General features: G+C 38.0%; 1 protein-coding gene across 2 annotated transcripts in view; it reads left to right on the top strand.

The window, feature by feature from the left end:
• The first annotated feature begins 2,122 nt into the window (after positions 1–2,122).
• The window catches only part of APPL1 (adaptor protein, phosphotyrosine interacting with PH domain and leucine zipper 1), a 29,594-nt gene continuing 14,823 nt past the window's right edge, over positions 2,123–16,893 (top strand). Inside the window, exons 1-12 of one of the 2 annotated variants that reach the window (XM_064453853.1) lie at positions 2,123–2,284; positions 6,874–6,972; positions 8,056–8,115; positions 9,583–9,654; positions 10,512–10,599; positions 12,169–12,210; positions 13,024–13,082; positions 13,563–13,709; positions 14,375–14,457; positions 14,565–14,723; positions 16,016–16,204; positions 16,698–16,740. In XM_064453853.1, the coding sequence (XP_064309923.1) occupies positions 2,231–2,284; positions 6,874–6,972; positions 8,056–8,115; positions 9,583–9,654; positions 10,512–10,599; positions 12,169–12,210; positions 13,024–13,082; positions 13,563–13,709; positions 14,375–14,457; positions 14,565–14,723; positions 16,016–16,204; positions 16,698–16,740 (1,095 nt within the window). In that variant the 5' untranslated portion in view covers positions 2,123–2,230. The remainder of the gene's footprint in view (positions 2,285–6,873; positions 6,973–8,055; positions 8,116–9,582; positions 9,655–10,511; positions 10,600–12,168; positions 12,211–13,023; positions 13,083–13,562; positions 13,710–14,374; positions 14,458–14,564; positions 14,724–16,015; positions 16,205–16,697; positions 16,741–16,893) is intronic. The other variant, XM_064453854.1, reaches the window with a different exon arrangement.

Here is a 16,893-nt window from a genome sequence, read left to right as displayed (position 1 = left end):
CATTTAATTCTCAAAGAGCTGTTCTTTATTCATAGCAGCTCAAGAAATCCTTTCTCCTCTGCCACTTACAGCTGTAAATGTACAAAACTAACTAAACCCAATTCTGTTTAAAGTTACTACCTTCCTGAATACTGCTAGGGAAATGCATCTTATAGTATGAACCAGAGAGCATTTCTTACAGAAGACTGCTGTAAAACTTAGTCACAAGTTAACTGATCTCAAAACCACAAAGCTATGCACATATATATAGGTCATGAACCATTGCTAGTGTTCTGTCACATAATAATTACAGATACAAGGCTTAGACTTTAAAAGCCCTTGTAAGAGAACTCTATGTCATCACCCTCATATGACAGGGAAAGAGAGAAGTGGTGTGACCTGCTTCAGTCAGGTGAGTCACCAGCTGAGCTGGGAAATGTACTGACTGAACCAAATTGCAACTTGGACATTTTCTCACTGCTACCTACAAAAAAACCACCCCCAAACAAACAACCCACCACCGCCACCTCCAAAATCCTTAATTGTTTGTAATTTAATACCAACTTGTTCCTTTATGTGCTTTTAAAGGTAAAACATGATCTGGTACAACACAAAGAAAGGTCTCCATAGCAAAACTACACAATAGTTAATAATTTACTCTGCTGGCTGACTTTGTGTACTTTCTAATCTGGTTTTATAGTAAGTTCTCCTGGCCCCAAAAAGGCAAAATCAGCAAGGGAACAACCTTTTTAAAAAAATTTTTAAGCTGTAATAGTAAGTGTACCTAAAATAATCTATTAAAATGCAGAAATGAAATACCATCAATTTTGGAGTTGAACCAGTTTACAAATTCAAATATGCTGTGCACTTTGGGTTTTGCTTCTGTTTCAAGAGTGAGAATTCTATGCAAACTCTTGTTTGACACTGAGTATATTTTAATCTGTTTTTAAATGAACGAAAATTTAGATGGATATTCTTGATCAGCAGTTTGTACATAATCAACACCTCCTAAGAAACCTACTCTTAAAATACAAGTTGCTTTACATGCAGGAATAATTTAGAGTAGGATAACTCTGGTCAAAACACACTAAACACAGAGGGCAATTCAAGAATATGGTCTTTTTTAAACAGTGCACAACAATCTGGTTCAATTCCAGCGAACCCTCACAGCAGTTTTCAGCATTTAAAATTGGCCACCAACCTACAGCACCAAGCTGATCCAGTCCAAGGAAGCAGGGGGTCCATTAGGACCAATTATAGTCTTGCTTCTCGAGGGGAAAAATTGTGGTCAGCAATGAGTTTGTTTTTTAAAAAGACAGGCAGGAACACGAGATCCTCAGCTGGAGTTATCACTTGGTAACAAAAAATACTCGGTAGGTAGGGATAGAAATACTTTCTTGATAAAAGCCCTAGTGGGTGGTGGAGACTGACATGACAGGGATAAGAACGAGACTTCTCAAAATGGGTGCACCAGGTAACACCAAAAGAGCCCAAGAGATGCTTCCATCGTGACAGGGCCACAACAGCATTCATGCCACTGTGGGTTTCCCTGTTCTGAGGATGCAGCAACAGCCGGAACAAACAGGGCTAGGCAGACATGGCGATTTGTAACGCTCAGCGTGTAACTGCAAAGGCGAAAAGATAAAAGTTTTCTCGTTTTTTCCTCAGTAACTTCGCTTGACAGGCACCACCTGCCGGCGGCACCGACGGACGGACACTTAAGGGCGGGAGTACCCCGCCTGCCCCCACTCCCCTCCCTGGGCTGGGGGCGACCCGACGCAGCGGCAGCGAACCTGGCCGCCAAAGGGCCCCTCTTCTCCGCTCCTCACGTTGCCGGCAGGGAGGAGGGGGTGCCGCTGGCCCGGCGGGGACGCGGGGCTCCCTCCTCTGAGGGACGGGATGGGGCCTGGCGGGAACGCGCGGCTTCCTCCTCTGAACGACTGAGCACGAGCAGGCGCCCGCCCACGCACCTCGCGACGCCAACCGCCCCGCGCGCGCCTGTCAGCAAATAGGTGGACCCGCTCACCAATAACAAGCTGGGCAGGCTGGGTAGGAGACCCAATAGGAAGGCCAAGCGGGAGCTGGCGTGGGGCGGGACATCCGGCGCGAAGCGGGGCGGGGGCGGTTGTGGCTGTGTTGTGACGGGAGGGAGGGAACGGGAGGGCCTCGCCGGCTGAGGCGCGTTGCGGTGCGGTGGGGCGCGGCGCGGGAGCTGCAGCGGCGCTGAGCAGAACCCGCTCCGGCGGCCGCCATGCCCGGCATCGACAAGCTCCCTATCGAGGAGACGCTGGAAGACAGCCCGCAGGTGAGGGAGGCAGGAGGCAGCCCGGTGGGCGAAGGCCAGACCGCGCTCAGCCGGCGGGTGCTGGGCCTAGCTCTGATCTGCTCCCCGCTCTGTTCCTCCTCGTTGGAGAGCCTCGGTGGCAGGGCAGGGACGGGGAGCCCTCCCCGCGCGGGGCAGAGGCGCTGCGTGCGGGGCCGGGTGCCTTCCCACCCTCCGCGCCCGTGGGGCCGGCGGGGGCTCGGGCCGGGAGTCGCGGCGCTCGGGCTGGCAGCTTCGGCAGCGCCCCAGGCCAGGGCTCGCCCCGGTCTTCGCGGCGCCTCCTCCGGCGTCCTGCGGGCGGGCGAGCGAGCTGTTCGTAGAGCAGCGCACTCGGTAATGATTTCCCAGAGGGACTGTGCTTCAGCCTGGGGCGCCAGGGCCGTAGCTTGTATTGTCCCCCCACTCCCCCACCCCCGCAGTTACATTCATGACTTATTCTGGAGACCTCGCGTTGGCAAAACCCGTCTTCACTTCTCAAGACGATTTTTCTTGCCTTTTGTATTTTACTGTAAACTCCTTAAGGTTTAATAGATACGTATGAAAAGCAGTTATTGGGTAGGTTATCGTGGTGGTTGTTGATGCTGTGAGTAGGTGGGAAACCCATGGTGCTGAGGGGCCTTTAGTTGCTCTGATTTCTTCACTTCTATTTCTGCTGCTTGACTTTTGATGGTGATGCCGTATATTTCATTGGCATTTCTTTCACACTACTATTAGGCAGGAAGCACTTTATTCAATTGCACTGGTTTCTCTTGCAGGCAGCAAGTACTTTGTACTGGTCTTCCTAGGCAAGAAAAAAAGCTTAGAGTATATTTTCTTTTATTGCAGACTTTTGCATTAAGATCTTTGTTTTGCTGTGTTGTTTATTTAGATGAGCAAGACATCCTATATTGTAATAGCATATGCGTTGGTACTTTTGGTTCCTCAACCACAGGATGAGAAACTTTGACTTGCTTAATAGGAGAATTATAACCCCTAAAATTACAACCATTTTAACAAATCTACATCAAGTGGAGGGACAATTTCGGAAAGGCAACAGAGTAAGGCCATGAAGAAAACATATAATTGTTTGCAAAAGGACAGCACCCCGCATAGCTCAGATACTAGATGTTAGATGAGATCTAGCCTGGAACATGGTCTCTGGCCCAGAGGCAAACCTGATGTACTTTCTTGAAGAGGAAAAATTTTTGAAAGTCTTATAATAATAGTTTAACAAAATTCTCTCTTGAAGGTTGTTCTCAGTACATGGAAGTCAGAACTATTCATATATATAGGAAACGTCAAATGTGCGTTAAACTTAGGATCCCTAAAAAATAAAATATAGGGTGTTTTTTTCCCAAGCACTTAAGACTGGAATGTCATTTGGGAATCCCTTGTAAAAAAGCTCCATATTGGAACATAATTATAAGTTTTAGAATCTTTCATTTGAGGTTATTTGTGAGACAGACTAGCAAGGCCTAACTCAGTCCAATGAGTTTGATGTGCTGAACATAACTTGGACTCTGTAGTCTTCTATTACATTATTTCATTTCTGTTATTTTTAAAAGCAGTGCGATGAAAACTGAAGCAAATGTTGCTTGAAGAAAGAAGAAACCTTGCTTTCCTTAGGAGTTGCCATGACTTTCTGATCAATGTGGTCATGGTGGAATATTGAAAAAGATCATCAGCGTAGGTTGTTGTTTAGTGCTGAAGTACGGACTGGAGTTTTGCACCTTTTGACATGTTTCAGCTGCTAACTTTAGGTATATAAACATTATATCAAACTTATTCTACATCTGAGGGAAGGAAAGGCTTTTCTAAAATGGCGAAACCCATTCATTTCCTCTTGCTGCACGATAAAAATCTAACCACTGTTTTTTTAGATTTAAATCAAATGCCAAGTTTATAGTGTCTTTTGCTGTTCAAAGCACTGCAGTTAATATTTAAACTTAGGACATATATTACATACATACTCAGTGATTATATATATGTTTAGAGAGAATTTCTGCTCAGACTTATTTGCATTCCCAAAGCATTGCACAATAAAAAAGCCAAGACACTTGATAGTACAGGGTGTATCTTGTGTCGCTTATAGTACTGTACATATGATGACATTAAATGCTGAACAATTCACTGATTTCTAACTAGGTGGTTTCTTTGTGCAGCTTATAACTGATAGTTTCTAGTGTACCTGCTCATATATACGGGATGGAAGCATCTTAAAGAACATGCAAAGTGATCCAAAGTTTTACTAGAAACATGAGTAAACAGTTCCTCTGACTTCTTGCTAAGCAATAGTCTGCCATAACTTGTTTACAGTTTCAGGTTATTTTCCTTCCATCAATATCATAAAAGGTCAGTCTGAAGTCTGGACATCAATAACTGATATTTTAACAATAAAACATAAAAATGCTTTTATTCTGCAGTGTTCAGTTTTAAGGAGTAAGCATAATCCAGAAAATTTACATGATATTCCTTTAAAATTACAAGTTCAGGTGTATTTATGTTCAGGTTTATTAATGTTCAAATTTAAATATCATGAGTCTATAATTCAGTGGCTATGGTACTATGTAATTTTTAGTTTAGCATTCTTTCATGTATGTCTCCTTTAATGGGAGAGCCACAGCTTTTTGGATGACACAACACGTTGCCACACCTGGCAAACATTTGAGTTCTCCTCCCAACTCTTTCTGCCTCCACCTTCCTTTTTCACTTGTTTTATAAACTAGAACCACTATTAAAGCGATTTATTGTGTTGATTATGCTGTTTGATTATATTTTTTTGTCTTGTACGCATTATATGATATGATCATATTTGTGAGAAAACCAGACATCTAATTCAAGTTCAATAAAAGAATTTAATGTCAAAAGAATGGTCAAATAATATACTTTATGTAGGTTTAATATGTACTCGATTATCATTAAAAGCAGAAAAACAGCAAAGTAGCTGAAAAAGACCTCCATGCTTCAATGGGAAATGGACTAAAGTCTAAGTAATTTCAAGACAAGTCTTTGACATCACAAGAACTCCTAATAATAAAACCCCCACAATTCACATGCCGTGTGACTGAGTGCTTTTCGCTAATCTCATCAGAGGGGTTTGCCCAGTGTCCAGACTTGTAGTGTCAGTCTTTTGTTCTTTTCTCAGGTCCCGTAAGTTCCTTCCCTTCCTCTTTGACAAAGCCACAGTTATTTAGCCTAGGGAAGACTAAGAAACAGAATTTCTGATTTCAAGTGTTTAACAACCATAATTTTTGGGAAAAAAACAGTTATATACTTACTATTCTTTCTATTTACTATCTGGACATTAATTTTAGTGTAAACCTAAAAACAAAGCACAGTCCTCTTGCTAAAACATTACTAGAGGTAAAGGGTTTATTCTGTGGATTCCTGCAAGCGATATTCCTGTTCTACACCCAAGCATACCAACCAACATTTTAGATTAGGAAAAGCAAATGTAGCCTGTGCAGAGTTATAGGTATATCCTCTGCTCTTCCCTCTTCTTGGTTTTTGTCTTGGTGGAAGGAAGCTACTTGATATCCTCCTGTTGAGGAGTAACATTGCTTCCAAGTGCAAAAAGCTTGCAAGAACACTGAGTCAGCATCTCATTTACTCTTAAAGGCAAATTATGCCTGAGCAACCTGATTGCCTTTTCATTCAGAGTCAGTCATTTCATCACAGGGAAGAGCTGTGGATGTCATTCACTTTGACTTAGGCAAGGGCTCTGACATGGTCTGTGGTAACACCCTTCTGGCTAAACGGAGAGGTGACCTGGGTGGAAAAACTGGCTGGGTAGTTGGGCTTAAATAGTTAAAGGTAAGTGTTTTGAAGTCTTAATAGGTGGACAGTGATAAAGAGGTTGATTTTGAGGTCAATACTGTTAAGCCCCTTCATCAGTGATGCAGGCAGTGCAATGGGATGCATGGCCATCAAGCTTGTGGGTGACACCGGCTAAGGAACAGACTGACTGACAAGCTGGGGTAAGGACAAAAAGGACAGATCTTTTCACTCCCTTTCATGGGGGAGTGGTGAGGGGAAGAAACATTTATCTTAGGGACAACAAGATGGAGGTTGCACTGTTTTGGTTTGGCTTTTAGTTCCTCAGCCTTTTGATCACAGAATTGACTCTTATTGCACAGGTGAATTATAGGTCCAAGCACAGCCAGCAGCTGTCTTCGTGCAGGATGGAGGGTACCATAATGCCACAGCCTTTGTTCTGATCTCACTGCAGAAGAAATGTGTATGCCTGGCATGCTATTTGAGGCCAGTCATCTTTGCCCTTTTCCATAGGGATGTACCATACTGAGTCCAGGAGTTGCCTACAGCTACAACTTTTTTTTATACACTTATCCATCTCCCTTGGTCCTTTCCTTTTTGAAAATGTATTTATCTGGAGAGAGGTTGACAGAACGTGTGAGGCTGAGCGTGGATAACTTTTAACATTCTCTGGCATGCAACATGTATCATTCCTGGAAACAGTGTTGGAGAGTTTATAATCTTTCCAGTAATGAAACAATGCTATTTAACTCTGAAATTCTGTTACATTAAAATACTACGTTGCTAACTTGACATGTTTGGTTGTTTCACTTTTACAGACCCGGTCTTTGCTGGGAGTATTTGAAGAAGATGCTACTGCAATTTCCAATTACATCAATCAGTTATTTCAAGCCATGCACAGAATATATGATGCACAGGTAATGTTAATTAAATTCTTGAATGCCTTATAAAGCTTTTGAACCACATTTCCTGTCTTGTTTTTTTTTTTCAAATTATGAGAAGCGGTATTTTTTCTTTAAACTTCCACATTTTTTCAATGCAGAAGTGAAATAAAATAAGAATTAAATTATTGTTTTTCTGTATGTTAGGGAGTGGTAAAGACTAAATTCTTGTGATTTCTTTTGCAAGAGAATTTCTTATGACAAGTGAAAAGATTTCCTGGTCTTCTAGTAGTTTTATTGTATTTCCCAAGTGTTTCTAAAATGTTTCCCATCATGCTTTTAGTGTGTATAATAGTATGTACAAAGATGGAGATTATTTTTTACCCACAATATATCCATCTTTCACTCATCATCTATAAGTAACTGCAATTTTATGTCAAAGGCAGAAGCTATTTTGTGTGTTTTTCTGAACAATTGAGTTTATGGCTGTATTTTTAACCTGCATATACTTGAGCTGTTTGACTTTTTTACTGATTTGTTACTCTTGCTTTTCATATTTTTATTTTACTGTCATTTTTTGCTTTAATGACTAGTGTGTTTGTTGTAGGTTTGCAGCTAAGTAGTTTTATTTTACTGCCTTTCTAGTTAGCTTTTAATTTCTATTCTTTCTCCTTCAACTGCATCATGAGAGATGAAGTTGTTCCATACCATGAATCTGCTAATTAGGTCCTGCCTGTGTACAAAGCAGTTTGTAGCCAGGTAGTACTGGGGTTCATTGTAATCTTTTCATTCCTTCACAGGTAAAAAATTCCTAACACTCATTAATGAGGGCAGCTAAATTGAAATAATTAAATGCAAATATGCCCTGCATAACATGAAAAATAGATAAATCAGTGCACATAGTACAGGCTGTGAACTTGGTATTTGTGAACACTGGTAACCTGTAACTCTCAATACAGTTAGAGAAATGAAAGGGCAGGATGCTTAGGTTTTCTGAAAATCTGTAGTCAGATTTTAAGTTCCATGTCTGTAATAGTTTCCTCTTCATATATGTGATTTTTAAAATATTAATTAAAAAGTAACAAGCTTGCGGTTTTGTTGACTTTTTTTTAAAATCAGAATGAATTAAGTGCAGCAACTCATCTGACTTCAAAACTTCTGAAGGAATATGAGAAACAGGTACTGTGTAAATCATTGTTGTCTTTGTGTGGCCAGGATTACATATTTTTGTAGTCTTTTATCTCCCAGAGCACAATGTAGAATGTATTTAGGTTTGGCCCAGAACTGCTGTAGGTGGTGGGTCGAATCTTTGCCAAAAGAATCTACTGCCTTCCTGTTAGTTCTTCCATATAAACAAGAATCCAGTTTCTCTTACCATGATGAATATTAGTAAGTTCTGGAATATTTTACTTTTGGATCAGTGTTTTGAGGGTTGCTTAGGGTTGTGGTGGGGGGTTGTTTTTGTTTTATAAACCTGTTCGCTGTTAAGTGTTTTAATTTCGCATATTCTTACCTACAGCAGTCCCATTCGGAAGACATGGAGGAAGACAGAGATTTAGAGTGTCCTTTTTTTTTAAAAAAAGTCATATATTCCTAATGACAGACTGGAAGTGCTGCATACAATGTCTGTGCACCGTCCAGATTGTAGCAGGAATGAAATTATTTGTGCTCTTTTTTAGTAGTAGCTGCAATGCTGTCATTTGAATTGTTTTAACATTGTTGATGCAGTACCCGATTGACTTTAATGACACAGCTCTTCAATGAATTGCACTGTTTCTGCTGTTTTCTAGCAAAAACATAGCTTTTGGAGAATCAAAATGAAAAGAACTAGCTTCAGATTAGAAGAATCTATTAGAGCATGATATTATCATTCATTAGCAGTTACGGATATCAAAATAACCTTATTTCAATTACACTTTGTTACATTCATTGAGAAGAAGGAGGGGGAACCTAACAAGTTGGAAAGAGGTGCTCAAAGTTTTTAAGAAAGAAATTGTTGTTGTTTTTTTCTTTTTTATATTTCCAAGTGTTTTCTGTATAGCTGCTGCAAATTAAAAGAAGAATTAAATTAGCATTGGCCCTTTTAACTTATTTTTCTGGTTTGTCTCCTTTGGACTGCTTTTTTTCCCAGTCAGGAGATTAGCTTAGAAGTACACAAATAAAGTTTTAACTGGATTATTTCTTTTTTCACTTGTGACCATTTTGGTCATACTTCTGCCTCCATCAAGGCATTATAGAAGCAAACTCTTTTGAATGGTTTAAAAATTTTACATAATCATATAACTTAAGAGCTAGAAGTTTAAGATGAACACCAAATATTTATTAATTTCTGATAATTTTAAACTAATTTGGAGAGCTGGATAAAAATCTTCATAGATGTCAATTCCGCATCTTTCCTGATTTTTTAAATAAAATGTATTAATTTATAAAATCTACTAATTAGAATTTTTAAATGAGAATTTTTTATTACTTTTTTCCCCAAAAAAGTATTCCTTCTTCACAGGACGATAAAGAAGCACTTCATTATATCTTAACTGAGTAATATTTTAAAATAACAGAATACCCAGTACATTAATAGAAACAATTATTTTAGTTCTGTGAGTGGCAGAAGACACTGCAAACATGCCTCCTGTTATTTTCTTTTAGCGTTTTCCACTAGGGGGAGACGATGAAGTTATGACTTCCACTTTACAGCAATTTGCAAAAGTGATAGATGAGGCAAGTACTTGTATTTGTTTCACTTACTTTGCTAATGTTGTCATGTAGAGACTTTAACTTGCTTAATTATTCCAGCCTTTTTTGAGATAGGAGGTACAGAAATGGCTTTCATTTGTCAATAAGGTAACGCTTACTTGTATATTGCAGCATGTATTTAAAGTTACATAACCTGAAGATAAAGAATCAATTCAACAAAGTGAGGATACGTTGTTGAGAAAGAATGTAGTTTAACTTACTGTAGATACAGCCACAAAACATTACAGAATGGCAGTTAGAAACTGTTTTTCTTGTGGGTATTTGTATTGCATTATTTCGGGTACCTGACTGACAAAGCAACCTCCTGCTCTCTGTACCAGCAACACACACCAACTCTTCTGAGAAACAACTTAGCACCATTAAGATCTGAATTAGGATTTTTTCTGTGATCTCTCTCCTCACTTTTAACACTATGTAAACAGCATTTTGGGAGGAAGAACGCATTTGTCTACTTCTGTAACCTATGAAAGATGGGCTGTGATGTAGCTGGAGGGAAACTGGAGAAATAAATTGACTAGTCATCAGAATGTATGAGAGCATCTTCTGACATGATCCAGTAGCTTGGAATGAAGTTGGAAAAGCAGGGACAAATACTAAACTCCAATGGTCTTCTATAAACAGCTAGCGATGAGATCAGGAATGTAGAAAAGAATAGCTGCAAAAAAACGAATGTGCAAAATTATGTTTGAGTTGTACATGTCATCTTTGAGTGAAATTGATGTCAACTTGGTTTTATTTTGTTTTATTTTATTTTGTTTTGTTTTATTTTGTTTATCTCAACACTGTTTTCCTAAAATTTCCTTCTTTCTTTTGTCTTACAGCTCAGCTCTTGCCATGCAGTACTTTCAACTCAACTTGCGGATGCAATGATGTTTCCTATTACCCAGTTTAAAGAAAGGGATCTGAAAGGTAGAGCACTCGAACAAAACTGTTTTTAGCAGCAGCAGCAACAAATATGTAGCATTTACTCTCCATAGCTCTAGTTTCACTAAATAGAATATGTCACTTATTTTTCAGCTCTCAAAAGCATGCACCTCCCAATTTTTTTAAAAAAAGTAAGTTATTTCATGAGGGTATTGCAGTTGAAGAACTTAATGTTATTACTGTTTCAACAAAAATATTACTTATGGAAGCACTTCTATTCAAGATTAAGATTTTGCAGTTACTGTAAACATTAGGAAGGAATAATTTTAAGGTAATTTGCATGTTCAGGAAATATTTGTGTATATTATAATACCATGACATCAATATAATGTCTGGACTAAACTCAAAAAGCAAAGTGCCCAAGCTGTACTTATTAAGAACTAGGAAGGTGGGTCTTCAAAGGTGATAATACAGGTGGCTTCTTACGTGCAGGCATAAGATGCTTCCAACTTCTTATTTTCATAACAGTTGTATCTTATTCTGCCAGGTCTAAAATAATACATAATGTGTCTGATTTAACTCGAGTGAATATACTGGTGTGGCAAATGGGCTTCAAATATAAACGATAAGAGTTAAAACCAAAATAACTTAAATCCCTAATGTGAACCTCTTAGAGTGGGTATACCTAACATAAAAATGTTTTAAGTCTAAATTGGAATAAAAATTACAGCTCTTCCTTAAGTCTTCTAGCTCTTTATGAATCTTGGAAAATAATTTTTTGGCAATAGTTTGTTGCAAAATTGTGGATTAAATAGATTATGCTGTTTGAGCAAGGGAACATGAGTATCTTAAGGCTAATATTACTCCTCAGAACCTGGAAGACCTCCTGTTAATATTTACTGAAGAAGCACCCCTGAGGCAATAATCGCAAATTCAGTTTTCCCACTGGAAGTTGTTAACCACCAACTGATGTAGTCTTTAATGACACTGTACTTCTCTATGGACTTCATATGCACATTCTGTAAAGCTTTTGCATGCTTTTTTTGTCTTTGTTTTACCATAAAGTGGAATGTAGTGCTCTGCTTGTTTGTGTTGTAATATGACACAAACCCACAATCAGGATCAGAACAGGTGCTAAGTATTGTACTCTTTCCTGTTTCCTGACACAGTGAGACCAAATTACCATGTAGAACATGACTAATTTTAGGTAGGAGGAATCACAATGTGTTTGGGGCTTTCCTTTGATCCAGTGATACTTCCCCGACTCCTGTGCTTCCACTTCTCCAACTCAGACCAGAGCTCAGACCAGAGCTATAGGTGATGCATTTGTATTGACAATGTCTTTTAAAGTCTTTTGACAAGAAGTTCCTCCTTACCATAGTACAGTCCAGTACAGTATCTTTTCTGGTAAGCCAGACAGTCACATAAACAATGCTCAGGCCCTAAGAAGGAGCAGACTTCGCTGGCCACATAGTGCCTGTGCTGGTAACTAACTCAGTATGGTACTAGGTGTGAACTACAACTGTTCATTAGTGAAACACTGCATGAGAAACCTTAATATATAAATATTATGTTAATAACAACTTATTTAACTTGTGATATGTTGTTTTGTAGAGATATTAACTCTAAAAGAAGTTTTCCAAATTGCAAGCAATGGTAAGTGTAAAATACTTAATGTTATAGATATTACAAGACAACAGTATTATTGTAGATTGTTTACTCAGTAAAGATATTTGCAAGGCTTAAAGCAACTAATTAAGCTGTGATTTTTTTCAGCGATACTTAGGCACCAGTTTTCCTTTGTTCACTTGTAAATCTCTGGTTTGTGTACCAAAGCGCTAAGGCAAATTGACAGTATTAGTCTTTTATACAATACTTTAAATGGATATATAATTATTAAATAATTTAGGATTATGCTACCAAGATTACTAAAAATAGTAAGGTGCTAGCTCACTTTTTAAAGTCAGGCCTGGATTAATAAACAAATTTACCTCCCTAAAACTAGTTTGATAGTTCTCTTCCCCACTGTCAGAAGTTACTTTTTTTAGCTAGCTCTACTATATCCTCATGGAGAGCACACTCTTTAAGTAAGGATTAAGTAAAGATTCTGCTCTTCTCAGTGTAAATTGCTTCATTGCTTTAGAAGCAAAAAAGATCAGATACAGGTTTTCACAATGGAAAGTTGTCTCTACTTATAGAAAGTTTCTGTCTTTGAAGAATATTAGATGTTTAGGGAAATTTGTAACAATTTGGCCGTATTTGCATCTGGTTAGAATTTTGCTTCAGCCCAAGTATTTGTGGCAGTGAAGTAATTATAAACAGGCAAGAATAATTCTTAAAGGTTTTAATAACACAGAATTTTGCATTCAGCTGACTATGCAACATGAAGTGATATAAAGGGTTTTCTGCTCTTGTTTTTGAAGTCATTAATTTATCAAAATAATCATAAATTCTCTCTTGATTGCTTAGACCATGATGCTGCCATTACCAGATACAGTCGGTTATCAAAAAGAAGGGAAAATGAAAAGGTTTGTAAACCAAAATACTTAATATTAAGATTTTTAGAGGAGATAAGAAGTAATTTTAATCTAATATATATACTCATGATGGAAAACAATGTATGGTAGATTGCACCTGAAGTTTGATGGTTTTTAGCAGTCTAGGCAGTTTGCTTCAGAACAGAAAAGCAGCTTTCCCCAGTACATGCCTGCCTTGTAATACCAGATTGCTCTACGATTAAGGTTGTGACACTATATTAAATATATTTTTGTAAAGAAATAACCACACTTTCCAGGGAGAAAAGAATGCTGTATTTGTTTTCCATGTGTCTCATGTAAGTTAGAGAAGCAGAATGGTGGTAGGGTAAAATACGCAATTGCTGATGATAGAGGGTAGAACATTGTTGTGTTGTTTTTCCATGCTGGCTATAAAGCTGCCTAGAAGGCATGTGATGAATACCAAGTCTCAAACATTCTGTTTTCCCCCTCCCCCTGTCTGTGTCTCTTTAGATCAAGGCTGAAGTTACAGAAGATGTATATACTTCAAGGAAGAAACAGCATCAGACTATGATGCATTATTTCTGTGCATTAAATACTCTTCAGTACAAAAAGAAAATTGCTATGCTAGAACCCTTGCTAGGATACATGCAAGCTCAGGTAATTCCAGATTCTGAAAGCTGTAGGGCTAAAAGAAGATGTAAAAGTACTTCATGAAGGTTGATGCACTGAAATCCATTGCAAGACCTCTTTTGTAATCCAAGGGAGGAACTGGAGAAAAAGACATACCCCATCCTAATCCCTAGAGCTGTCATGGCTGCTGCCGTGAACACTGTCAGCAGCAGCACTAGTCATTTCCCACTCAGTATATGAATCTCATCTTGACATGGCCTACTCCCATAGGAGAATCTTTTAGGAAAGTCTGGGTGCCAAATATAAAGGTCATATTCTACCCCAGAACCCAAATGGCTAAATTTAATGCTCTGCCTAAGTTTTCATTGTTGGGTACTTTTTCCACTGGATCATTAATGGAAATAGCTGATTAAAACCTTCATGCGTGCAAGTCCATGTGGAAGTGTACCTTGTTAGAAAGTCATGTGTAGGCAGTTAAACTTTCCTGTGGCAGCTATTCTGAGATGAGATAGTCATCAAAGTCGCATCACTACCATTTTCAGTCAAGGGTGTGGAAGAACTGGGCTTTGGGGGCATGAGGGATGAAAACACATTCCTCTGAGAAACTAACCTCTTATGGTTTCATCTGTTAATTGTTACTGTACTTTTATTAATTACTAAATTCTCCCTTTTCCTCCTGTTTTTTTTTTAAGATAAGTTTTTTTAAAATGGGTTCAGAAAACCTTACTGAGCAGTTGGAAGAATTTTTGACCAACATTGGCACAAGTGTGCAGAAGTAAGTTGCTTTTGTCAAATTTTGAACTATTATCAAGACAATTATTTTTCTGTTTCTACTTATTAATAAATTATCTTTGTTAATAACACATTTTTTTACCTTTGTAGTGTTCGCAGGGAAATGGAGTGTGAAGTAGAAAACATGCAACAAACTATAGAGGACTTGGAAGTAGCTAGTGATCCACTGTACTTGCCTGATCCTGATACTACAAAATTTCCTGTTCACAGAAATCTAACACGGAAAGCTGGCTATCTCAATGCAAGGAAGTAAGACTAACTTGTTACTTAAAAATTCCAGAATATTTAATTTTGAGAAAGGAAAGCTAAAACATATGCAATATTTTTCTGAAGTTAGCTATGCTGATTTTATGAACTTAGTTGAGTAAGTCACATGGGAACTATTCTGTTTCTTTCTCTGCACTCCTTCAGTTAATTAGCATCAATTTCGTGGTTACACTGACATAGCCTCATTCAGGTGCAAAGCATAGTTATCCTGATTTTAGTCATAATTTTGCCTGAATTTTCCCATCAAAAATAAAAATTAAAATTTAGGAGAGTGTAGTTTCACTGGGTTGTAATCAGAAAACCACAAGATTGCAGCTGTCAGGATTGTTATGTAAGTGTCTGTTAAAGCTTTGGGAGTCAAGTCACTAATAAAATACAACAAGCTTGAGATACACAAGGCAAAACATTCTCTGTTAACCAAAATACACTTTTAACAGCCTTCTCTATTTCATGAGGTGGTCTTTTGTCCACTGGAGGGAGCTGTTAGTCTAGCAGCTGATTTTAATAGTTACTAAAAAGTAGTTTTAACGCTCAGATCTTTTTCTCTAATTTATGCAATAAACTCCAAGGAATTTTAAAAACAATGTAGGTTACTTTTACAACAGCAGTTAGAGTAACATACCCAGTGAATGAGGCATCAGTTTCCATAGTAGAACAAAAATTGCAGCAATTAATATTGAAGAGAGTAGCTGAACAAAAAGGAAGGCTAAACTGCAAGTGTTACTGATTTTTGGTTTCAGAGTGTTTCTCTTCTGCTATTCCACGGGGAGCAGGACAAACCCAATGACATGGTCTAAGCAAAATTTTTGAAATCTTGTTAAATGGTACAAAATCCTTGGAAAATTGATGTATCTTACCTAAGTTAATGCTTAACACAAAGTTCTTCAAAACTTAGTCTTAACAACATAAGTGCAGAGTTCAGAGGTCTTATCAATTATATTGATAATGCATATAATTTGAATACACATATTGTGTAAAGCAATGCCGTAAAAGCTGATCATCAAAACTGAAGTACTTTTTATTCTAAATTGTTTCACATAATCTAAGAAAGCAACTATTTTATGTATTCTTTGCCCAGCAATAGGTTTAGAATGAAAAAACCAACAGGTGAGACTAATTTAGCTGTAAAGCTAACCTAAAACATTAAATGGGGCAAAAAAGTTTTCTTAAGTGCCCAGATGGCTTGTTCCAAGTAATTTTTTTTTTTTTTTCTAATTTATACAGCTCAGCTGAACTCCTAATCTATGAACTAAGAACCTCTTTCTATCTTACAGTAAGACAGGGCTGGTATCTTCCAGTTGGGAGAGACAGTTTTACTTCACTCAAGGTGGAAATTTGATGAGCCAGGCAAGAGGTGACGTAGCTGGGGGACTTGTCATGGATATAGACAACTGTTCTGTAATGGCTGTGGACTGTGAAGACAGACGGTACTGTTTTCAGATAACATCTTTTGATGGTAAAAAGTAAGTATTCTTACATTACTGTTACCTGTAAGTCATACTGGACTCACTAATTAAGAAAGGAAAGATGGTCTACCTTTGGCCAGATTATAGCTTGATAGATTTTGGGGGTATTTAAAGGCAAAATCTGGGATGTCTTTTTAACTTTGTAATGCCTGTTTTTTTTAGTTGATCACCTTTATAATGTAGCTGAGTGTTTTTTTCAGAATAAAATTACCATAATCAGTTTACAATGGTGTATTATTACATTTTGTGAGCGCTTAAATATTACATGGGCACAAGTAGAATTTTGTTCCTTTTCTATTTTCAGTTGAAATGAAAACATGGATTTTTATTCCTTCCAATTAAATGTTGACTGCACTCACCACGTACTCAGTCTTTAGCTGTCCTTAATTTACTGTGCAATGTATAAACATGAAAATGGGGTTTCCTGTGTGAACGTACTTGTGAGGCATTTTAAATAGACAGAATTGTCTTTGCTATTCTCCTCTTTCAGGTCTTCGATCTTACAGGCTGAGAGTAAAAAAGATTATGAAGAGGTAAGCTTATAGGAGCTTTGCATGGAGTCCAGTGATTTTCCATTGCGCAGAAGGAATATATTCGTAACAAGAGTTGGAATGTTCATTTTATGTTCTCTAGGTGGTGAACAGTGAACTTTTAACTCATTATATCCTACCTATAATGGCAGATTT

This window comes from Phalacrocorax carbo, chromosome 6, assembly GCF_963921805.1.
Source record: "Phalacrocorax carbo chromosome 6, bPhaCar2.1, whole genome shotgun sequence".
Classification (NCBI taxonomy): domain Eukaryota; kingdom Metazoa; phylum Chordata; class Aves; order Suliformes; family Phalacrocoracidae; genus Phalacrocorax; species Phalacrocorax carbo.
Note: the sequence above shows the minus strand (reverse complement) of the source record. Positions and strands in the feature narration are given on the sequence as shown.